Below are 24,513 nucleotides of genomic sequence, written 5' to 3'. Positions count from 1 at the left end.
AAATTCAGCTCCATTACAACTGACAAGGTTTACCAACAAAACAGCTGTCTTATACTAAACACGTTTTCCAAACAAATATAACATGCTAACGTTACTAGCACAAGCCTATGGCATTTTACATTATATAAATTACGCTAGCGACGATGAAGCCAGGATAAATCACACACAAGACTTAAAATGCTATTTTTGTGGAGGCTTTATTGTCTTCACAATTTATTGTTTCTTATCTGTTAAATTAAAGTAAATAAAAGCTTTGTTTCCACTGAGGGAAATGGTTTCGCCCCATGCTTTGGATTCCCTCCCCTTCAAACATTTATTGGGTTCTTCTTCCCATGTTACACTTCCACAAAGTGTCATGAAAATCAGGCCAGCGGTTTTTAATCCTGCTGATGGACAACAAACTATGCAAAAACATAACCTCCTTGGTGTATGTATCAAGAGACTATATTTGTTTTTGTCTCTGCAGAAACCTTCCAGACCATGGACGCAGATAAAGATGGTTTAATGTCCCTCAACTTCACTCAGGTATGGCCACATGTCCATGTGAACAGAAATACTGCCACATACCCAAACACAGTCTTTGATTTACAGATTTTATCAACTGAAACATTTTGTGTTAGATATTTACTCACCATTTCTGTGCATAAAACACCTATCATTATTTATAATTAGCACCCCCTAATTTACACTCTCTCCCTGTCCCTCAGTGGATCACCCTGACCATGTTTGCCTAGAGATGAGTGGACTCCTCTGCAAATGTTGCACTGCATCCTGCTGCAGCTCCAGGCCTAGTATGTGTTGTTTCAGAAGTGCCTTTTCCTCCACCTGTTCTTCCTCTCGCTGCTGAGGCCCTACGTAGCTTAAAGACTGTAAATTCATCTTTACAGTGCCTACATTGGAAAAATGTGCCAATTCCTTTATTTGCCACCTGTTTTGCCAACAGAAGGAAGCTCATGTCTTTGAGCCTGGCGGTCAACTCTGCAGTAGCACTGACTGTGAGCGAGAATGTTTTTAGCTGTACGAACATTTATTGGATGCAGAGGACGGACATAAACATATTGGCTAAATTTCAGGTGGTGGAGACAAAAAACTTGTATTGATTTGTAGCTTGTTTGTTTGGAAAAAAAAAAGGCATCTAGACATATGTTTTCTTAAAAGTTACCTCCTTAGTGTAGGTTTAGAGAAAGTGGAAGAAGTAGAAGTAAATTTCTAAATTAAATATTCAAATAAATTGATAGTAGGCCTGTCACTATTTACGACTTTGGTTGGATAATACTTTGTCCCAGAAATAATTGTGATAAACGATATTATTGTCATTTGAGACCATTTCATGCCACTTATATAAATAGCATAACACAAGTACGGTGTTTCAAAAAGAAACAAACGTTTAATTCTTAATGATATTCAGACATTGAATTTAGGATATGAGTAAAATATTAGCATATTTTGTAAAAAAGTAATTAACACCTGGTAATATATACAAGAAAGTATATATAGAATTGTAATACCATTATTGGAGTAGTCCAGAATTACTCAGTTTTAGACTAAATTTGGCCAACAAAAACAAAACAAACGATTAGCGAAGCTCTGCAGGCACTTCGCAGTTATCTCCATAATCTGGGCCAGTGTGCTGCAGTCTGCTCCCGGGGATGGACGGCCTGCGAGCCAGGTGGTTTGCTTTTGGATTTCAGGAAATGGAGGATGAAGTTGTTGAATAGTTAAACCTCAAACGACGAAATGTTTTAGCATGTTGCCATGAGTTGCCAAGCTAACGACTATCAGGACTGTGCATGTTTTTCTCCAAAAGTGCAGCTGCAGGCTAGCGGTAAGCTACACTGTGTCATCTTTTAAGTGTTTTATTTTTCTTCAAGCATGCGGCAGTAAGGAGACAAAAAAAAGGCGAAACCCTGCTGTTTATTCTGGCATCATGTTATGTAAACAAACATGCATGTAAACACAGGTGATATGTCCAATGTCCATATATTGTAGGATAAGTTGACAATGTAATTATAGTGACAGGCCTAATTTATATAATTGACTAATAAACACTACATAAAATGATATGTCTTGATGCCACATTTGTTGGCTACTTTTAGCAGGATTTAGCTTAGCATATTTTAAGCGGAATTCCTGAGCTGGATTTTTCAACTTGAATATGAAAACCATTTTCCTTTCACCTAAAATGTATTGTTAGGTTGTCTATATTGGCGGCTGGCATCAGCCAAGCTGGGCTAATTTAGCCTGAGCTAAGCTAAGCTCAGATAATGAAGGAAATGGAGGAAAAAAAGTTGCTAACTAGCATTTCGAAAAGGTGTTTTTAGCTGTCCACATTTGCTGAAACTCAACCAATATGTTTAGGTTTGCTCCATTTTATCAGTCGGCGAGTTTTGCCCTTTTAAAACAAATTAAGTCAATTAGTGGTTTGTTTTTAATTGTGTTTTTTGGGGGGATTAGCTATCAACAATTACTTATTAATAAAATGAGCTCTAGATTGTTTGAGATACTCCTGCATTTCTACTCTTTTTGACAGATTTTTGATTAAATCATTTAATGTGAAAACAATCTAGTGGTCAGTCCACTAAGGGTTAATGTGAGGACAATCTTCAAAACGCTCCTCTCAGAGCTTATTTTTTGTCAAAGATAATTGACGATGAGCCTGCTGTCAGTTATCACAATCTCAGTGCCAGCGATATGGAGAGCTGCTGAGTGTGCCAGCTTGTTCTTCAGCTTACTCTTTAACACCACACATTCAGCACATATGAATGTGAGGATTATTTATCTCTGCTCTGCCTTTGTAGCGACATTGCCGGCCGGGCATTTTGTGTTTACATCTTGTGCCAAACTTTGCTTTCACCTCAGCATCAAGAGTCCGCTCATGACGCTTTACTGGGCCCTGCAGTGCAGAGACAATGGTGGTTTGTTGTATCATAGAGAATGTGTTGGGTTGTATTTCTTTAAAAGTAATTCTGTTTAGCTTTTAGACAGACGTATTATGCATGGCACTTTTTACTGAATGTTTTGGAAAATATGGAAAAAATTTTATATTATGGTTGGAACTGGATGTCACAGTGGTTTAAAAAAGGGATGCGTCAGCCTTGTTTAATCTTGCCTTTCAATGGGAACAAGAACACATCAGTACTTTAGGTGAAGGTAAACTATTATGCAAGATGGACGGATATGTTGGGTGCATGCATGTGTGAAATGTGATATGTCGTCTGCCTGCCTAATTTCTGTTCAACCAGGGGAGCAAGTGTTTTATTTTAAAGAATTGTATGCCAAAATAATGTGTCACATTTGGGGGGGGGGGACTTGAAAGTGTTTAGGTATGGAAGAAATACATGTAAAGTGTTATCATTTTCTTATCAAGCAAAGAGTTTCAAGTGTTACAAATACTCAAAATGTTTGTTCTGCCAATTATTTCTTGTCTTTCTGTAAATGTCAAGAGCTGATTTTGAAACATTTCAAAAAGTGACAGCCAAACCCTTAAATTTATACGATACTCCGACAATGCCAGCATTCATCTTTCAGTCTTTAAGTTTTAGCAGCGTAATGCTTATGTAACGTTATCTAATGTTTACAGTGGTAGCATTCTGGGACCCTTTGGACCCATTTGTCTTGCAATACATTGGTTTACTGTGTAGCGTCTCTGTAAAACTTCAATACACACTTTGAAAATAAACATTTGGATTTCATGAGTCTCTGAATTACTAAAAGGGGGGGGGGGGTTCTCAACCTGAACTCTGTTTTCTGATGTTTAATTGTGATCAATTGAGACAACAGTGTTTGAAAGTGGTCCAGTATTGAGTGTGAGGACCGCAGACGGCAGCAGAGAAACAGAGTGCAATGTAACGGTAATGGGCAAATGTGCACCATCAATTTATGTCCAGTAAAAGTATTTGATTTTGCCACTGACAGGCTCAGATTATTATATTAGTGTCTGACAAAGTTATGTAAAGGATCCCTACAGAGATAGACCGTTTGGTTAAAAAGTAAGATCCTTTTGTTTAACCAGAAACAGCCCCAAAATTGCTATCGCCATACCCACCAGACTCCATTTAAATAAACAGTAATTTTTTCCCTGTAAATCACACTTTATTCAAAGTCAACGGAAACAAAATAAAACTTGCATAAACAGTCTTGATTTCTCTTTCCACTGTTCCAACAATCACCAGCTCTGGTTTGGTTGAAAAAAACCCTTAATTCACCCATTAAGATATGAAAATATGCTAATTCTATGCATGCTAAAATTACGGTTTCTTTTAATGGGGTCTGGTGAGGTTGGTGCAATTTCATGGCAGTTTCTGGTTAAACAAAAAAGGATCTTAACGCTTAAACAAAAAGGTCTATCTCTGTAGGGATCCTTTCCATAATGTTGTCAGACACTTAAAATAACAATTTGAGCCTGTCAGTGGCAAAAAAAGCACTTTCAGTGGATGTAGATTTACGATGCACAAATGCCCCAAGTGCTTACATTGCAGTCTGTTTGGTAGCAGCCTGCTACAGGAATCTTGTTTAATATTGTACAAATTTGTTGTTCCCATTAGTCTCTTATGCCGGGTTAAAACTACACGACATTTCTGTCTGTTCCAACAGTCACTTGTCAGATTAGGCGATTGTGGAGTCATAAAATCGTGCCGTGACTTGGCCGACAGACATGACACACTACACGATGGTCCACACCAATCATCCCTGGTCGTGTTTTACGACGTCTGTGATGTCGTCGGGTTATTCTTGTCCTATTTTTGTTATTGTTACTATTATTTCAGTCACTGTGTCTGTTCATGTGCCAGCCGAAATGTTTGAAATAATGGCGCGATGCATTAACTTCATCGAGGCAAACGGGAGCCTCTGCAGTTGTGGTAAGTAAATGTAAGTATTTACTATTTTATTACTTAATATCCTCCTTTATGAAGAAATAACATTGTTTGCTAGCATGATGCTAATGGCAGTACTCACCGGGTTGCTAAAGGGCCTCTGCTGTTTCACACCATCATTTTACCTTTTTTCGCTCTGTGTGGTAACATCGCTAGAGGAAATATCAAAAAGGCTGGGCTGTTGTTGTACAGTTGTCTACGGCAGCAGATCGCTCTGTGTTCCTATTCATCAGTGGTATGGTGATAACGGGAGAAGTCGTAACTGTCAAAAAGAAAATCAAACATGCTAGACTTTATGTCGGAAAGTTGTGAGGCGTCCCAGACGTGGCACCAGTTGTCGTCTGCTATGACACAAAGGATGACATGAAGCAATGGATTATTGCACACGACACGAGCCAACACCGCATGTCGCTGCGTCGGGCTATAATCGGGCTGATATCAGGCTGATACTGATATTATTTGTTTGGTTGTGATGAGTAAATCAGTTAAAATGATAAAAAAAGAGGTTCCCCTCCACACCCCAAAGAACGACACAAACAAACTTAATATAGTAATAAATAGTACCTTTAGTAACAACATTCATATTAAAAAAACAACCACAGTAAAATACATTAAGTCCACTAATGTACACATTTCAACAACATCATAATATTAAGATCTTTACAACAAATTTTTTGCTCATTGTTAAGTTAAATTGCAGACATTTATACAAGCTGATTACATGTTTTAAGTTAGAACAAATACATCTCATTTAAAATGATATAAAAAAAAAGTTTTCGTCAGGTAGAGGAATGTAAAATGTCATAAGGTACAGTGACGTGAAAACAAACGATGTGTGCGTTCTGTATTTCTGTATATATATTCTGTATATATCTATGTGAGATTTCTGAAAGGACTTCTCTTTTAGCATCTTTTGACCTAAGACTAAAAACAGCCCGACTGCTCACCCAAATACTAAACTAAGTGGGCTTTTCTTAGGCAGAATAGCACTAAATATAAACCACTTTCAGTCTCCGTCATAGCTTCTGACTATCATGGCGTCTCTTAGGCGTAGTTGTTGTGCTCGATCCTGGTCACCATGGTGGAAACCAGCCGCTCCAGCTGCTCTGCTCGCTGCTTGCCTGTCTGAAGGACCTCCTCGTGATTGGCCTTCTCCTCGCTGTCGTAGTCCATCACTGCCTGGTTGGTGATCAACGAGAGGGCGAAGACGCGCATGCCGCAGTGACGTGCGATGATCACCTCGTGGGCTGTGCTCATGCCTGGCGAGGAAATTAAAACATCGGGATAAATATTAAAGATACCAGAATAGATAAAACAGAAATAAAAACCTCCTGAACAATGAACACTGAAGGGATTCTAACAGGGAGAAGTTTCAGCTGGTTGCAAGTTTCATCACCTCACAATATTATATTGATTATTTGGACAACGATACAATATTTCCTGATATCTCAAAGTCTGGCACAATGCTTTTACATTTAAATTTGATTCGTTTTAGGGTCCTGCGATCGATATGAGACAATTTCAATAAATATCTTTTTCTTGGCTGCTTGTCATCATCTGCCTGGCGCGAGACTGCTAGCACTGTTTGAATGTTTGGGAAGGAGGTGTGCTTGGACGAAACAGGTGTCACTGACATGCTATAGGAATTTCAAAATAAATTTGTATCTCAAAGACGATGACATGTATCAATGTTCTCAATTTGCGTTGATAAGATCAGATCGTTGGTCATGGAATCGATACATCAATGAATCGTCACACCCCTAACTGCTAAATGCCACTAAATCCCCCGAATCTTACACACTGTGCCTTTAAGGGTCTGGTTTTCATATGTCATTGCTGTACAGAAACTGCAACTATGAAATATTCTGTATTTTTGGCTATGACGTCCATGAAACACTACTAACCGACAGCATCAGCGCCCAGTTTGTGCAGCATACGGCACTCAGCAATGGTCTCGAATGAAGGTCCGCCCAGCACGCAGTAGACGCCCTCCTTCAAGAAGTCTCCGAAGCCGAGCTCCTGTCCCACGTCCATGGCCATTTGCTGCAGCTCGCGATCATAGGCATCGGACATGCAGGGGAAACGCACACCGAACCTGTGAGAGGAAGGAGTCGAGAGACGGTTGGAAGGTTTAGTGTGTGTAGAGGCCAAAGGAGAACTAAGTATCTGCAAACATATTAAATAAGCCTAGTTAGGGTGCAGGAAATCCTACCTCTCATCGTTGGGTCCAGACAGCGGATTGTTGCCAGCGAATCCGGGCATGTTGATGTGGTCTTTGATGATCATGACGTCTCCCACCTTATAGTCCTGATTGAGGCCTCCGGCTGCGTTGGTCAGCATCACCGTCTCCACGCCGAGCAGCTTGAAGATGCGTATGGGCAGTGTAATCTGGAAGCACACATACACACATACAGTACATAAGATATTATGTAACCACTCAGCAGGGACTTTGCTCTTTCAGCAGCATTCTTTAAAGGCCACACATTTCATGGCAATTTTCTCCTCAAGCGTTCGAACACAGTCTGTTACAGCGCACACACCTTCCAGATTGGGTAGCCCTCGTACAAGTGGAAGCGCCCCTGCATGCAAACACATGGCCTCCCCTTTAAGGTGCCGAACACCAGCCGACCAGCATGTCCGTGCACTGCAGGAAGGAAACACAAACCAGTCAGTAAATATCAACAGCGTATAGAAACCAGTCAAGACGTTCTTTGTAGTTAAACTCAGAGGTGGGAACAAGTCATTGTTTTGCAAGTCACAAGTAAGTCTCAAGTCTTTGCACTCAAGTCCGGAGTCAAGACTGACAAGTCCCAAGACCTAAACAAGCAAGCCTCAGCAAGTCATTAGATCTCTTCAACACATGTAAGTCCAATTTTTAAAATGTTCGTTCATTTGTTAAGCAAGTTTGTTAAAAAGCTCCTTAGCTGTTAAGCTAACGTTAGTTAAGCATTAGCTTGTTAACTATGTTAATATTCATCTCAACTTACTGTTCTTTGTGCAACCTTAAATGTGGAATTCGGGTCTACACATTGTGCATACTGCAGTTTGTTTTTATGTTAACGACTGTGTAGTTTTTGTGCGTGAACAAAATTATTATTATTACTATATTTTTCCATCTGGGGCTCAGTAATATAATGTTAGTTCTTAATTGTTCTCTCCTGCTACTTGATTGGATGTTGGTTCAAACTAGGGGACTGTTCGGTATTTATTAGGGGGGAGGAGGTGGCGCAAAAAGGGGAGGCATGTCAAATATTTTTCTAAGCACTAGGGAGGCACTTCTGTTTTTTATTTTGTCGTAGGGGAAGGGCATACATCTTTAAATGGTTGTATTTCATATTTGTTGTACTGCAGATTTTAAAAGAAAACATGCCTTTCAAACCCGCCGCGGCAAGTTTCCTTTAAAGATCGCCAAAAGTACACTATTTATAACTGTAAAAACACAATTTATGATTGGATTTTTACATTTTTAACAGTCCTTGGACACATTTTGTATGACAAATGCTTCTGTCAGAAAAAAAACAGAACCAGATCTGAGCGTAAAATATTAACATTTCATCCAAATCACTATCAGACATAATAGGGTATGTTTTACAAATGTAATAACTAATTTATAGTAGAGGGAGGGTCATTCATTTTCTGCCTGTCACTCAAGGAGGCTCAAGGAAAAATGTTTGTAGCTTCGGGGAGGGTCAAGAAAAAAATTAAGTCACACCACAGAGACCCCCCCCCCCTCCTCTAAATAAAGAACAGTCCCTAAATGGATCTGGGAAATTAAGTGTCAACTTGCTGGGAATTAATAGCTGATTCAGGTAATGAAGGGAAAGTTACTTGATTTGTGTTATACTTTTAAATAATTTACTTTAAAATCCTTGGACTTGGGGGAAGGTATCAACTATTTTCAAGTCAAAAGGCTTGAGTCCAAGTGAAGTCACGAGTCATTGGTTGAGTTGCAAGTCTTTTGATTTTTTTTTAAGGCAAAACTTAAGTCATCAAATCTGAGACTCGAGTCAGACTCGATTCCAAGTCATGTGACTCGAGTCCACGTCTCTGGTTAAACTCACCAGTGCTCTGTGGAAAGTTTGGGATGTCCTTGTAGTTAAAGGCAACCTGGTCCTTCAACATGTCAGCCAGCCCTCCGAGCCCCGAGCCGCACACGATGCCCACTGTGGGTCGCACATCAGTCTGGGCCAGCAGCCAATCAGCAGTGGCCTTGCATTCGTCGTAGGTGTAGCTAGATGACATAAAAAAAAAAAAGGTCCAGGGTCAGGGTGACTGCAAAAACCTTTTTCAGACTCACCTCTCTTTGCCTCCTGATTCTTTAAGTATCATGTGATGCGGTCATTATAATCAGATTACAGGATGAGAGATTTTTTCTGGGCAGCAGCCCTGATCTGAGAACTGCTACTAATAAGGAGATGACTTGAAGAGACACACACATTCCTGTAGTATCACGCCTCATGCTCTTCAGTGGTGACACACACACCTTTTTATTTGTCTGCTGAATTGAGAGATTACTCTCACTCATCCACTGTGATTTGTGTAATTCCTTTCATGTGACAAACTGCTGGTTTCACCCCCACGCAAGCATGGATTAATGGATATACATGGCTTTGCTCCTAAAGACTTTGCTATAGATAAAGATTTCCTTTTCATTTTACTTTATTAACACCGAAAAAACATCATGAAGTTAAATAAAGTTGAAGTTAAAGTCGAGAATATTGATGTTACTAATTGTCTGATCAGTAAAAATGTGATATAAAGTGCAAAAGACACAGTTAAATTCCATGTCTGACTCCCTAAGAAATAACTGAATGGTTTTTCATTTAAGACTCGCCACCCACAGAGCATGTGCGCATTTCTTTTGGCCCCAAGCCAAACATATTTTTTACCCACAGCCCCGACCTGCCCATGAAGGGGCCATGTGTTCAGCAGCATGGGAAGAGGAAAGCTGAAAGTACAGCCTGTTCAAAAGTATCAAAAATGTACTCACCCTTTGGTGGCCTCTGGAAACATTGCAGAAGTTTAAATAAGTGTTAAGAGTTGGTAAAAAGAGGAAATGTGCACTTTTTAGCGCAGAAAATCAAGTTCCAGTGCGGAAAAAGTGTTGAATCAGAGCCCAGCTGTTGAAATATAACTTATTACAGAAAAGCTGAGGGAGAAAAAAAGTTTTAAAAATGTAATCTCAAGTTTTTCAGGTGTTGAGTCCTGTTTAGGTCTTCTGTCTTGTGTGTGGAGAAGAGGCGCAGTCGCCGGGTTTATTATAGGCAAAGAGCCACCCCCCACCCCTCCTTCTGCTCAAAGTGACGCATGTGTATGCCGCAGCTTCATTGGCTGAGTGGACACACCTTCATAATAGAGAAGAGGAAATATATGTGTATGTCCTGCTGGACAGCCCCCACCCCTTTCATCCCCCTCCTTCCCAGCAGCAGCAGCAGCAGCAGCAGCAGCAGTGTCCACATAAACCTCTTTACATCCTGTTCTCCACATCATGGTAACAAGAAATGATTGCAACATCCCCTTAGCAATGATCAGCTTTTTGTTGATCAATACTGCAGGTATTCTCCCGGACATGATGTGCATTTTCAGCATGACTCAGGTTTTGTTTTTAACATCACGTGTCTGATGTGTCCATGTGATTGCTGCCCCTTTTCTCGCCATCAGGAAGTGTTTACATGGAATATGTCTTCACATGACTTTTAACCTCCATATACCAAGTACCTGAGTACTATGCTGGAGCACTGGCTGGGAATTAATAGTTGATTAAGGAAATGAAGGGAAATTAAGTGATTTGTGTTACACACATTTAAACCTTTGGACTTGAGGGAAGGTATCAAGTATTTTCCAATCAAACGGCTCATGTCCAAGTAAAGTCACAAGTCACTGGTGTTAAAGTCAAGTTGCAGGTCTTTTTGTGACTTTGTCAGGTTGGGACTTAAGTCATCAAATTTGTGATACTAAGACAACTCATGGTGGGTCCAAATGTGGGTCGTGGGGCACTTCCGTATGGATCGCAAGTGACTCACAAATGTGTCAAATTAGATATAAACACACTTTATTTTGAAGTACAGTGAATTTCTAGCACAGAGCTTTTATTATGAAGTGTTGTTTCCTGCTGTGGAGTGAGTAAATAAAGGACAGCTACCTCACAGAGACAGCAAACTAGCTCGATGACATGGCCAAACATAAGTATGACGCAGAGTACATTGAACTGTGTGGGCCTTGGACAAATGACCAAGGAGAAATCTGGACTCCATGGCAGGACCAGTTGCAGACCACTGCTGTAACTGTGCATCAGAATTGCGTATTTGTCAAAGTATGTAATAAAATGTACATTAAACTGTTTGGTCCTCTGAGTCCTTTGAGCAGTAGAAGTTATAGGTGTTTTCACCCACTTTGAATTCAGTAGAGGGAGCTTTTAAATGTGAAGTGCCTTGTTGAGGTCTGGCTTTCAACACTTTGATATGTGACTTTTCAAATAACATGAGCTCCAAAAGGAAAATTATCTGTGTGTTGAGCTGCAGATGCTTTGATTTCTTTAAAGGCAAAACGAAGTGATAAAAAAAGTTGACATATAACAAAAAGACTCACTAACAAGGACGTGGGTGGCTGGGTGGTGCAGTCGACATAGAGCCTACGCCGAAGCCTACGCTGTAGCCTTATGTGCACCTCCCCAGAAATATAACTACCCGTCGTGGTGACGCAGACCTCCTGTCTAGTTTTGTAAGCTGAAACCATTTCCCTCAGTGGAAACGAAGCTTTTATTTACTTTAATTTCACAGACAAAAAACAATAGATTGTGGAGACACTAAAGCCTCCACAAAAATAGCATTTTAAGTCTTGTGGGTGATTTATCCTGGCTTCATATGAGTAGAGGAAAAGTCTGCTAGCTGCTAGGCTAATTTATACAATGTAAAATGCCATAGGCTTGTGCTAATAACGTTAGCATGTTGTATTTGTTTGGAAAACGTGTTTAGTATAAGACAGTTGTTTTGTCTGTGAACCTTGTGAGTTGTAATAGAGCCGAATTTTGTAATGTTACCTTTGTTAAATGTTGCTAAGTTGTTTGGTCTCCAACAGGATAAGCGGTTACAGAAAATGAATGAATGAATGAATAACAAGAATGTGAAGGGATGCATACAGAATAGAGGGGATTGCTAAACGACACCGTCCATGACGTAACTTTGAAACGATTTTTTCCAGTCCATTCATCAAATGTTCAGGACATTTTGTCATTAGATTGCATCACATGACCACCATGTGTGTTTTTGTTATTGTTGCCAGTAAGACTTAACTGTACACTGACACACCTCTTTTGGAGCATGTGTGTGTTGTAAATGAGGCAGATTACAACCAGGAAGTCATAAATAAACACTTCATTCTTTTAATGGTCTTATTTATGGCCTCACATTGAACTCGTGGGATATTTTCCAGTTGTACACACACAAACACACACGCACACACACACACTCATAATCACGAGGAATGTCACCTGGACTCAATGTCCTGTAACTGATGGGCCGCAATAAATGTGAAACGGAACGAGACATTTAGTGGAGATGGACACGCATTCAAGAAGCAAGCCAAGTGTGAAAGAAAACACGCAAGTACCTTCGGTCAGTGGTGGAAGAATTATTAAAATCTGTTACTTAACTCTTAGTATCAATACCACATTGTGAAAATACTCCATTACAAGTACAAGATATCGGCCGTAGAGATGTCTGCCTTCTCTCCAATATAATGGAACTAGGAATTTGAAAAACTCAACAGCAATGTCTCTTTCCAGAAATCATGATCCAGTTACTCAAGATAATCCACAGACCTTGTTGTGAGCAGTTTCATGTAGGAACTATTTTCTCTCTACCAAACTACACCTACCAACCAAATCACCCTGCAGAGAGAAGTGTGCACCTGCTGCTAGCTCACCTAGCAACACTGAGCTAGCTAACGTAACAGCTCAGCCGAGGAGGACTCTATTAATGAGCATGAGCTTCTTGTCCATGAGTAAATGCTTGTATTTTTGATTTTGGGGTGAACTGTCCCTTTAAAGATTTGCGGCAGTAAAAGAACATTAAGTACCACCAGCTAAGTGTAATCAATACTACCAGGACAAAGTATTCAGGACAGCTCTTTTATTTGACTTTTGTCAACCCTGCTGTTAGGCCCACCCTTGGGCAGCCCTGTAGGGCAAACAGAACTCCACCATTGATCCAAAATAACCACATAAACACCTTTTAAACAAATCCATGGGATTTATTGCAAATAAAACAAGCAAACAAGACAACAACAATGCCAGGCTGAGAGGCAGCAGCACCAGCAGTCCCCACACCAGAGGCCTCTCTCCTCTGCTGCTGGCACAGAAGCCCTTAAGCACCTTCTCCATGCCAGGTGAGATGCACCTCGTTAGGCAATGGAGCACACCTGGAGGGAAAAGGGACAGCAGCACAGAACATACAGCTGTACCACATGCTTTAGAGGAATAGTGTGGAAGATTTAGGGGGATTTACGCCTTGTTTCCACTTATGTATGTGTACAGAGACAAGGCAGTCCATTCATTTCTATGGGAATCTCCATGATATCCGATGTGCCTGCGAAACTCGTCCACTCGGTAATATTTCGGTCTGGAATTTGCCTTGAGAATGTTAAAAAAAAATTAACTTTTGCAGTGGATTTTGGAGAGACCGTATGACAGTGTGCTAGCTAACTGGCTAACAGACAATGTTCTTCAGTTCAGTTGCCTGTGTTACTGTCAGGTGAGTTTGTGTTATTAAAAAGAACTTGTTTATCTGGTTTTAACACATCGTGAATCTGAGTTATGTTATTCTGCTAAAATATGTTTATACATTATGTACAGTCAGATTGTCATTATGACTCGTTCAGCCGTTCATACGTATTTTTAATTAAATATTTCATAACCGAAAGAATGAGATCTCAGATAAAAACAGCCGAAATCAGTTCCTCCGTGGGGTGGCTTGGCTCAGCCTTAGAGATAGGGTAAGGAGCTTGGACATCGGGAGGGAGCTCGGAGTAGAGCCGCTGCTCCTTCACGTCAAAAGGGGTCAGTTGAGGTGGTTCAGGCATCTGATCAGGATGCCTCCTGGGCGCCTCGAGTTAGAGGTATTCCGGGCACATCCCACTGGTAGGAGGCCCCAGGGCAGACCCAGAACATGCTGAGGGGATCACATATCTTGTCTGGCCTGGGAACGCCTCGGGGTCCCCCAGGAAGAGCTGGAAAGCGTTGCTGGGGAGAGGGACGTCTGGGGTGCTTTGCTCGGCCTGCAGCTGTTTACATACAGTCTCTTTCAAAATAAATGCATTACGTCAGTACAACATAATTTTTCCTTCAACAACATACGTACACGGTTAGGTTTAGACAACAAAAACACGTGGTTAGGTTTAGGAAAAAAGAACAGGGTTTTGAATCTTACGGGACAGGAACACCGCTCCCCTGGGTGAAAGTTATGGTTTGTTGGACCCATCCGCCACCACTCCCACCCACCCTTCTAGGCCACCTTCACTGTCATCCTTGTCCTGCCGCGTTTCCCCCTGACGCCGCCGTGCGCCGTTAAAGTATAACAGCAACCGGCTGCGTATCATGCCGACATTAAAGGACGCCTTTTTCGTTGGTTTCTGATGAGTCACTGCCCAAGCGCTGGATTTCATCGACTTCGTAGTGAGACCGGGCTCATTGAAGAAGCAGGTTAAGTTTTTACAAAGCTGATTTTTTTTTTTTAGCAACAGAGCTCCACCCATATTGTCTGATTCAGATTCTTTTCTACTGAAGCTGCTGGTTGACGATATTTTGCGCAATGTTCAACGTCTTTACATCTGACCAAAGTAAGTATTCATTGTTACTTCAGAGAGATGTATTCTGGTCAAAGTGAAAAAGCCTCTGCTGTAAAAGCAGCATTTTACATGAAGTATCTACTCACCGTTTAAATTGCTCCTGAAACCTCTCAGCCTTCACATGTACATCAATATTAGGTGTGCAAAGTCATCTAGTTGGCCGGATTGGCCCCTGAGCTGTATGTTTGACACCCCTGGGCAAGAGAACTTGTTTTTGTGTTTCTGGCCTAGTTCTGCGTCATCGATCTACTATGCATCTCATGCATTTAAGGACACATGGCAGGTGTCCTCAGAAATATGACGGTGGCGGAGCTTACAGCTGATAACCACTTGGTGCACTCCAGACTGTCCTCTTCCTGTTTCCCTGTGTTAATTTGTCAATATATTTTACTGCTATCTCTCTTTGTTTCTGACGTTTTCTTGTCTCTGTTGTTTTTGGGCCACCCAACTCCCTGACGACAGTCCAGATAAAGGAACAATTTCAGGACAGGACTCCCAGTCTGAACTTATGTGTGTATTGATAGAAGAGCTTCTCAGAAAATCATTTAGATGAAAATGCAAACTATTAGACCGTTTAATGCTCATGTCAGTTACAGGACACCACAGACTGCGGGGTCACAAAAACTGCGAGCACAGGGTGTCAGACTTACGTAAGAAGAAAACTATTTAACAATGATTACATAACACCCCACCCCCCTTTTTTTTTGGGGGGGGGTATTTGTGAAAGAAATTGAGGAAAAAATGAAATGACACAATGATAATGAAGAATGGCATGTTCTCAAATGACGAACAGTGAAACACGTCTAGTGAAGGTCAAACTGTAATCATTAAACAAGTAAGCCCATAATTTACCTTTGCCTTGGTTTACTTCTTTTGGATCACACAGGTAAACACAGACCCAAGAGGGTCCCACCAAGGGCTTATCAAACACCAGCCAAAACACGGGGAGAGCCTTCATCACAACACACAGCCTGACGTCGATGGACCTTGAGTTGTTTTTTTGGTGTTGACACATAAGGGGGCAGTCAACCTTGGTGCGTATTATGATTTCCTTGCAAGTCAGCCAACCTTCTGTTTGGGTTCTGTCGTCTTCATATCGCTTGTTCTTTATAAGGACAGCTGTTAACTTTGTCTGATAACATGGTGGCAGTCGTTGACCCGCTGATCTCTTCACTTGTCCCCTCGGTTACAGCCGACACGCCTTTGGCTCAGCCAATGAGTGGGGGCCATCTGACTGCAGCATGACGGCCCACAGTAACCTGTTTACCTGTTCCTCCGATTTTACAGGACTGTCAATAAAAAGGTTCATAAAGATTCTCCTAACATTGACGCTGATGGTAGCAGGAAATTTACACAGATAAACTCTCACTTTAATCTGACATTTATTTAAAGGTTTTTCATGCCATTGTACTTGATGAAAACAGACACTGGACAGGCATGGGATACGATGTCAGCAGACCCTACGAGTTTGTCATGTCATATGCATCCCGACATGCATTCCACACCAACCATCTGCCGTGTTTGATGTGATTTGCAAAGCTGCCAGAGCTAATGCAAGCTGAGATTTCTCACACGGTGAAGTTCTGACCTGAAATGATCGGCTTTAGAGATGAAATGAGACAGCTTTAAGGATGGACATGCCATCATGTCAGATCTGCTGAAAGGTCCTGTCCTTGATCCTTAAGTCTTAAACCAATCCCCAGTCTTGTACAGTTAGGAAATTCTGGTTGTTCTGATGCAACTTGCAAAGCTTCTCTTTGGCAATGACATCTTGTGAAGTGCCGGATGGGTTTTTAGAACTGAAACTGCTGACTCGTTGTGTGTCCTTCTTGACCTTAAGGGTACACTCACACGTGACCAAAATTAACACGAATATTCGTCACTCATTCACTTCTGTTCAGTGTGAGCTAAGGGGCGGATAAAACATTTGCATTCCATGGAATTCAACTTTGATGAACTTTCACTGGCGAAATTGCAGCCTCAAACAAATGCAAGGAAGTATATGGAGGATACATTGATTGTTGACGTATTTAACGAGCTGATATTGTTTGATATCGGCCATGAAAAATAAAAACTATTTTTTCTCAGACCTTGAACTCAAACCACTGTGTTGCACCTACCAAAATATATAATTTAATAATTAAATGGATATCGTAAACATGCGGGCGACTAGTTCCACGACTAGTTTACACAGAGAATTTAACTATTTTTTTGGCATCTTTGTTTTTCCTATCAAACATAAAATAGTTTGGACGTGTAATCCTGGGAATACTGCGTCCCGGTGTAAACCCTAGTACTCACCAACACCACTAAACGGACTCTGATGTTTAAAATTGTTGGAGTTAAAGGCCTAACACACCCACACATGACACACCCTAACACACCCACACATGACACACCCTCATGTGATTTAATATATTTTGGCTGATTAGATGTCTCTAAGGACTGTGTGGTTGAGTACAGACTTTTGTTGATTGACATCTTCATTACCCTCTGCTTAGCTTTTTAGCATAGATGTGTTTTACATGCCTCTCTCTGGTTTATTGCCGGAAAGGTCCTTCATAAATACAGATAACCTCAATTGTATTGGCTGATAACAGCATGTTACAGACAGTGATTACTAAACTGTGTGACCCTCAGAAGAGCAGCTTGGTCTTTTGGGTGCGTGGTGACATGAGAAGTGGTTGAAATGTCAGAACACAGACCCAAATAGAGTTCCCTTACCCCTACTCTTTTCTCTCAGTCTGTAGCAGGTTCTTATCTTTTACTTTGTCCCATATTATTCTTCATGTTTGCTCTTTAAGTGCAGACACATAAAGCACAGTGTGCATTTAAGGTTGGGCAACAAAAGACCTAAGTTATCCTTTTGCTTGGCCTTGACACTTTTTGGAGCTGTACAAAATTGTTCCCAGTTGCCTTCAAGCAAACATCCGCAGTCGCCGTAACAAACCTACATAACTTAAACTAAATATTGATCTTCTGGGACAAATTGTGTGCAAGAGTCAGACTTTTTGGGGACAATGGATGTCCTGTGGGGCAAAGGTATCCACATTTGTAGCAATGCAAAAAACAACAACTCTGAAACTAATAGAGTTCCTTTATGACACTAAGGGTGCTTTCACACCTGCCCTGTTTGGTTTGTTTGCCCCGTAAGTGTGGTTCATTTGGGCAGGTGTGAACACGTCAATCACACTCAGGTGCGCACCAAAACCATCAGATCAAGACCTCCTTAAAGAGGTGGTTTCAGTCTGGTTACAAACAAACTCCGGTGTGGTTCATTTGTGGCGAGAACATGTTCCTACCTCGATCCGAACCGCCTCCTCCTGTACTGCCTTAATATGCATCAAAACATTGTTTTCTAGTTGGAGCCGCGTCTCGTTTTCAAACTGTATGGTTTGACTAAAATGAACAATGACAGCAATATAGTCCACGATGAGCAGCGCTAAAATCAACCTGCGTAGTTGTCCCTCCAACTTTGTAACATAATAAGTCCCTGATTCAGACCAAAGCAAGACAACTCTAGGTCTGAAAGCACCCTAAAAACACTTGACTGAAAAGTCAACAGCTATCACTATTGAAAAAAGTATGGTGTATTTAAAGGACCCGTGTGATTTAGGGGGATGTTGCTACATCCTGTCCTGCCACATAAGGTTATGTTCTGTTGCTCCCCATATTTCCTCAGTGTTTCATGTTTCATTTTGGTCACTTGCCTCTTGTCTCATTTCAGATCCACCTCATGTCTCGTTTCTCGCCTGTGTGATTGCCTGCCCTAACCTGATGTGTTGCACCTGTGTCTCAGTGTATTTCGTCGCCTGTGTCTTTCCTTCCTTCTGTGTCAGATCTTCTTTACCTTACTGTGAGAGTTCCATCAATTTGTCTTAGTATTCTCAGTGTGTGTTTATACCTTTGCTTCTCTTTTTTTTACCTGCAGTTAGCATGTTAATGTGGATACCTTTGCCAGTTGGTCTGATTGCCTGTATACTGTCTAGAGTCTGTTTTATGGGCCCATCATTAGTTTGTGTCTGACAGATATATTCGAAGATATGGAATATAATCTAAGTATGTTTTCTCTAGGGTATATTTGCCTGAAAATAAGAATCGTAATGTTTGTTTTTGTTACCTTAACATGAGACGTTCATATCTACATAGGGAGCAGGTCCTCATCCACGGTGTCTGCCATGTTGCCCTGCCATGTTTCGACAGTAGCCCAAAACGGACAAACTAAACACTGGAGCTAGGTTGAGCTATTCATAAAAACCTCCTGAACAATGAAAGATTTCTAATTGAGAGAAGATTAAGCTGGTTGCTTTGAGGGAATTTTGTTGTGTTAGCCTTGGTCAGTAAAGGAAATGGATGATAGTTAAGGTGTCAGTCCGGTCAGCAGAAGGCCTAAAAGAGGCCTCAAGGCCAGTCTACTTGACCTTTGTTATGAACGCACTCCATCTATCATTTCTAGTTGTGGCGGAGGGAGAACAGCTGCCCAGATAACGCTGCCTAGCTCCGTTGCCATGGCTCTCAAGGTTAAGGGAAAGAGTGATTGCCCTGTGCCCCAGGCTCAACAGACAAGAGTCTCTTTTAGATATGTACATTTTGTAAGAAACAGTAGAGATGATTTAGAGCGAATCAGGTGAGTGTGCTTGTTGTTTAAAGTTGGTGTTAGAGCCATTTCTAGCACCACATGACCTGGCATCTCAGGAACCTTTTATTTAAGGCAGGTGTGCTGAATTAAGTGTGGAGGGTGGAAGATGCCACAGGGTTACAGTTTTTAACCACCGTGTTTTTGGTTAATATTAGTTTTTTGTCGTTTGATGAAGTTGTTTAATACCCCATTGATCTGAACTTTGTTTTTGTAAAGGTCTGTTTATTTGGGGATTTTTTGAATGCTACAATCAAGACAATCAGTTCATAGTGTCATCTTGCAACTCTTCATACATCCTGCAAATCAATTCGGGAACCAACCGACCTGGATCATCAAACAGTGAGTAAAACTACACCAAAGACAGTGAGTTCATCATATCTCTTGTTATGGCGTCTGTGGGCGGCTATTTTTTAACTTATTTGGAAGCCGCAACAGTTACTAACCAATAGAAACTTCAAAATAACCTTATTTGGAAATGTGATGTAACTCGCAAGGGAATACTGTTTGGGTTAAGATCTAGGCAAGGACACCCTCAGAATCTCTGGACGGCACACATTGTGTTACATTCTGTATGTTGAGCTATGACTCTCCTCGATTGTGTCTTCATTTAATTCTGTGTGTGATCCGTCAAAGTCTCCTGATGTCAGCTATTAAATCATCAGCTCTGAAAATTCCTCAGCAGTTGCAATCTGCAGTCCTCACCGCAAGATGCCACTAAATCTTTTTAGGTCTTACACACCAGCTCTTTAAACTATACCCAACCCTACAAACAACTCTGGTTATATGTCGAATATTTAGACTGTAGAATTCACCTGTGGTGTAGTGGAGCGTATACACAGGTAAACGATGTATACTCACCTCTTTTTCTGGTTGTTTTACAGTATAGTATACCCACCTTTCAGGCAAAAAGCCATTGGAATATACAGGAGAGTTTACCTACTTCCTCCCTGGTAACCTACCCATCTACCTAATTACACACCCATCTCATCAACTACCACTACACCACTGGAATCCAGTCCACATAAAAAATTACGCTTGTTCATCTTCTTGAACAACTGAGCGAAAAAAGTTATAAACAGCTGCTAAGAAGCTGCTGAGCAAGACACTGAACTCTGTGGGCAATGCATTCCAATCAAAGCTCCAAGCTGCACGAAAGCATGACCATACGAACTCAGCAAAAATCTGAAAAGCTTTACTCACATGATGTAACTTTCAGGTGCAGTTTATAGATGACTACTTGCTGCTTGCATGTGCAAAAATGTGTTTAAATTGGATTCTGTGTATTGACTGAACTCTGCTGCCGTAAGTACATTGACAGAGCTGTTTGTGAGGTCATGTTTGGTCATTGTATTTGGGTGACTGTCTGCTTTTACATTTTTGTATCTCACAAAAATCCCACTGAAAATCCCATTACAGCAAACAGAGACTCAGGTCTGGAGGAAATGGGCTCTGCAGCAAATGAAAGACACAAAAAGAATCACAGGAAGTGCAGTGATTTCAGTGTTAGTTGAAGTGTCAGTTCTGAGGGGAGCTGTTTGGCCTCATCTTCACTTTGTTGTGGATTTATGGTGTGACATGTTGTCAGCAGTCATATGAGCTGGTGGAGCTGTTCACGAGCTTCTTCATGAGCTGATCTGTGAGGTCAGTGAAGGCATGAACAACTGGAGAAAATGTGCGTGGTTGCAGAATTGAAGCCTCACAAGACTTTTCCAATCTCAGCAGTAATTAACGTAAGATTCCTTGTATTGATCTGTGGCGTCACTTAAGGACGGCTCAGACGGATACTGGAGTTTGTACAGAGAGATTTTAAAGGCTTGTGCACATAATTACTGTCATCATGTGTGCATGTTTATACTGTGCAGCACCCCACAATGAAAATATGTTCCCAAACATGTGCCATCAGGAGTTGGTGGAGACCAAAATAGAGCTAAGAAGAGAGTGAATACAGGACTTATACTCACCAGCTGGCAAAGAACACCACTCCAAATAAGTCCAATCCATGTCTGCCAAGTGTGTAAATGAAGAGTTGGTTGTGAAATCCATCCATCCATCCATCCATCCATCCATCCATCCATTTTCATCTGCTTATCTGGGTTGTACGAGCAGCAGGCCAAGCAAAGCACCCCAGACGTCCCTCTCCCCAGCAACGCTTTCCAGCTCCTCCTGGGGGACCCCAAGGTGTTCCCAGGCCAGGGATTATGTATCTCATCATAATCCCTCCAGCGTGTTCTGGGTCTGCCCCCGGACCTCCTACCAGTGGGACGTGCCTGGAACACCTCTAATGGGAGGCACCCAGGAGGAACCCTGATCAGATGTCCGAACCACCTCCCTTTCAATGTGAAGGAGCAGCGGCTCTACTCCGAGCTCCCTCCAGATGTCTGGGCTCCTTACCCTATCTCTAAAGGCCCGAACATACTCGGGCGGAACATACGCGGAACGGACTCCGTGTCCACAAGCCCTGTGCGCAGAAAGCTCAGATTTTACGGCCGCGCGGACTCCGCTCCGCGCACCAGTGACTGCTCGGCATGTATTTTTCACATCGCAGGGATTTTTCACGGACATTTTTACAGGAAACTACAACGCGGAAGTGCGCTCGACTATGAAAGCCCGAATGACTGCGGACATTCCTCGCGGAGTCCGTTCCGCGTACGTTCCACCTGAGTATGTTCGGGCCTTAAGGCTGAGCCCAGCCACCCCACGAAGGAAACTCATTTCAGCCGCTTGTATCTGCGATCTCATTTTTTCAGTCACTACCCAGAGCTCATGAACATAGGTGAAGGTTGGGACGTAGATGGACCAGTAAATCAGAAGCTTCACCTTCTGACTCAAAACTTATATGATTATCCTTTATGGAAAATTACCTAATTAAATCTTAATTAATATACATGTAGATATATCTGTGACATGGATGGATAGATACAGCTCTAACGCACACGAATGTCAGACTTTACTCTGCAGTCTTGACACTGTGACCTCCTGAGCAATTACACAGAAATATGACTTCAAATAAAAGTAAAATCACTTGGTCTCCTTATGTCAGTCCTGCAGTAAAACACATGTTACATAAGCCTCAAACACTGACTGTGGATCAGCACGAAACCATGACAAGTGCTTGTACATTTATGGTGTGTGCCAAATGCCATCAGTGTATGACAATCATTGTTAGGAGGATACATTCCTTTAACACTCCCACTATTACATAAACGGCATTGCTCGAAAGGTGCATGTTAGTGACCCTCCAGACAGACTTGGACCTGCTGTCCAGGTTTTAATGACGGGTAGAAAACTTTCTTCTGCACACAGTGCAGAAAATGTTCTTTAAAATGTTTATTTTACCGTTTCCTGTATTGCATTGCTATCTATCTTTGTATGCCATAATATAGGCATATACTGATATATATATATATATGTATGTGTGTGTATATGATATATGGATATACATATATATATGGATATGATAAAATGTACAATGCAGGATTTATACTTACTTACTGATGCAGACCTCTCGTCTATTTCTGTAAGCTGAAACAATTTCCCTCAGTGGAAACAAAGCTTTTATTTACTTTAGTTTCACATATAAGAAACAATAAATTGTGAAGACAATAAAGCCTTCACAAAAATAGCATTTTAAGTCTTGTGTGTGATTTATCCTGGCTTCATAAGAGAAGAGGAAATCTCTGCTTGCCTCTAGGCTAATTTGTACAATGTAAAATGCCATAGGCTTGTGCTAAGAACATTAGCATCTTGTTGGAAAACATGTTTAGTAAAAGACAGTTGTTTTGTCTGTGAACTTTGTGAGTTGTAATGGAGCTGAATTTTGTTACGTTACCTTTGTTAAATGTTGCTGTTGTGTCTGGCTTCATATGAGTAGAGGAAAAGTCCACTAGCCACTAGGCTAATTAATACAATGTAAAATGCCATAGGCTTGTGCTAAAAAAAAGCATGTTGTATTTGTGGGGAAAATGTGTCCAGATAAAGACAAGTGTTTGTCTGTGAATGCTGTGAGTTATAGTGAAGCTGATTTGTGTACTTGTGTTTGAAATTGTTTCTATTAAGCCATGTTTAATGTGTGTTTAATGTGTGTTTTGAATCAACTAAACTTTACAGCACTTCACAGAAACCCCGCCACCAACTCATGTTGTGGAGGTGTAACTGCAGTGTGACACAGACACGCCACCGCACAAGTATAAATGGGATTACTTCTGTATGAGTCTAAAAATCGTTTTTTGCATCGTATATCTTTATGTAATTAACAAGAACAAAACAAAACAAACACCAGAAATGTATCTGTGGCAAATGTTTGCATTTTAGTAAGAAATATGAACAAAACTATCCTCTCTACATGCTCTTTTGACAATATTTCCAGACATGAGGGAAAAGTGTTTTACGTAACCTACAGATGGCTAATCTCAAAGGAGATAACGCTGGGAAAACAACCATGTGACCAAAGACTGGATACAAACAAACAGCTTGGGTTTTTACAGTGACGGTGACACTGGTATGGAGGGTCAGATGTTGCTCAGAAAAATTCAGAGCTCCTGATGTTCAACTTATTCATGAGTACTGTAAATACACAAATGCCTGCATGGATATTCATGAGTACTGTAAATACACAAATGCCTGCATGGATATTTGCTCACATACATTTGCACCATCATACACGTCAGCGTGAGTTTAACAGTGTTTATTTTTCCCTCCTCTGAGGGACAGGTAGGAGTTTTAGCTTTGCTCTGACTCGGAAGTCAGAGCTGGTGTAAAAGGGAGCTACACATGTTCGTCTTTTTTTTGTGGCTGTTTGTGGTGAAAATGAATTTCTAAAATCATCTGATGGAGCTCCTTGGTGATAATATTATGGATATGGTACTAAATATACTCGTTGCTCCTTTGAGGTTGCAATACACATAGAGCTCAGGATATATTACACATTCCTCATGCATGTATGCAGCTGTAAAAGTTTGCATCAGTGGAACATTGTGGCCACATGTGAAAACTGAATCATGTGCTCTCATTTTCAAGGACTCTTGAAACGCTACACACTGACCTTATTCACACAGGCGAGGTAAGGGTGGGAAACTCTACCTAAAAGATTATTTTCTGAGACTTCGTACTGCAAAACTGGGTTTCAGATTAAATTCACCAGCAAAGTTAGCTGCCATT

General features: G+C 41.2%; 3 protein-coding genes across 9 annotated transcripts in view; 2 read left to right on the top strand and 1 right to left on the bottom strand.

Annotated features, from left to right (window-relative positions):
* The window catches only part of capn1 (calpain 1), a 47,787-nt gene extending 44,095 nt beyond the window's left edge, over positions 1–3,692 (top strand). For both annotated transcript variants that reach the window (XM_050067228.1, XM_050067230.1), the window contains exons 21-22: positions 467–525; positions 708–3,692. In XM_050067228.1, the coding sequence (XP_049923185.1) occupies positions 467–525; positions 708–734 (86 nt within the window). In that variant the 3' untranslated portion in view covers positions 735–3,692. The remainder of the gene's footprint in view (positions 1–466; positions 526–707) is intronic.
* Positions 3,693–5,420: 1,728 nt separating this feature from the next.
* On the bottom strand, positions 5,421–10,093 carry pnp5a (purine nucleoside phosphorylase 5a). The gene is made up of 6 exons (XM_050067241.1): positions 9,865–10,093; positions 8,936–9,105; positions 7,415–7,518; positions 7,087–7,262; positions 6,779–6,969; positions 5,421–6,133 (listed from the first exon to the last, which is right to left on the bottom strand). Exons 1-6 carry the CDS (start codon positions 9,885–9,887, stop codon positions 5,919–5,921), a joined length of 879 nt encoding a protein of 292 aa, XP_049923198.1. The 5' UTR covers positions 9,888–10,093; the 3' UTR covers positions 5,421–5,918.
* Positions 10,094–10,266: 173 nt separating this feature from the next.
* Positions 10,267–24,513, top strand: part of kcnj10a (potassium inwardly rectifying channel subfamily J member 10a) — a 50,175-nt gene continuing 35,928 nt past the window's right edge. Inside the window, exons 1-4 of one of the 6 annotated variants that reach the window (XM_050067234.1) lie at positions 10,267–14,708; positions 15,604–15,751; positions 18,445–18,573; positions 19,573–19,695. The gene's annotated coding sequence lies outside the window, so the exon portion shown is untranslated. The remainder of the gene's footprint in view (positions 14,709–15,603; positions 15,752–18,444; positions 18,574–19,572; positions 19,696–24,513) is intronic. The other 5 variants (XM_050067235.1, XM_050067233.1, XM_050067232.1 and 2 more) reach the window with 5 other exon arrangements.

Source organism: Epinephelus moara, chromosome 17, assembly GCF_006386435.1.
Source record: "Epinephelus moara isolate mb chromosome 17, YSFRI_EMoa_1.0, whole genome shotgun sequence".
Classification (NCBI taxonomy): Eukaryota; Metazoa; Chordata; class Actinopteri; order Perciformes; family Serranidae; genus Epinephelus; species Epinephelus moara.
The sequence above is the reverse complement of the archived record's forward strand: the minus strand, read 5'-3'. Positions and strand labels throughout refer to the sequence as shown.

What these genes read in the sequence shown, in the direction of transcription:
- pnp5a (XM_050067241.1), bottom strand. Translation starts at nt 9,887, where the DNA reads ATGTTTCCAGAGGCCACCAAAGG. An exon ending in AAACTTTCCACAGAGCACTG is followed by an intron (nt 7,519 to 8,935) that starts GTGAGTTTAACC and finishes TCCTTCCTGCAG; the next exon opens with TGCACGGACATGCTGGTCGG. An exon ending in TCTGGACCCAACGATGAGAG is followed by an intron (nt 6,970 to 7,086) that starts GTAGGATTTCCT and finishes TTCCTCTCACAG; the next exon opens with GTTCGGTGTGCGTTTCCCCT.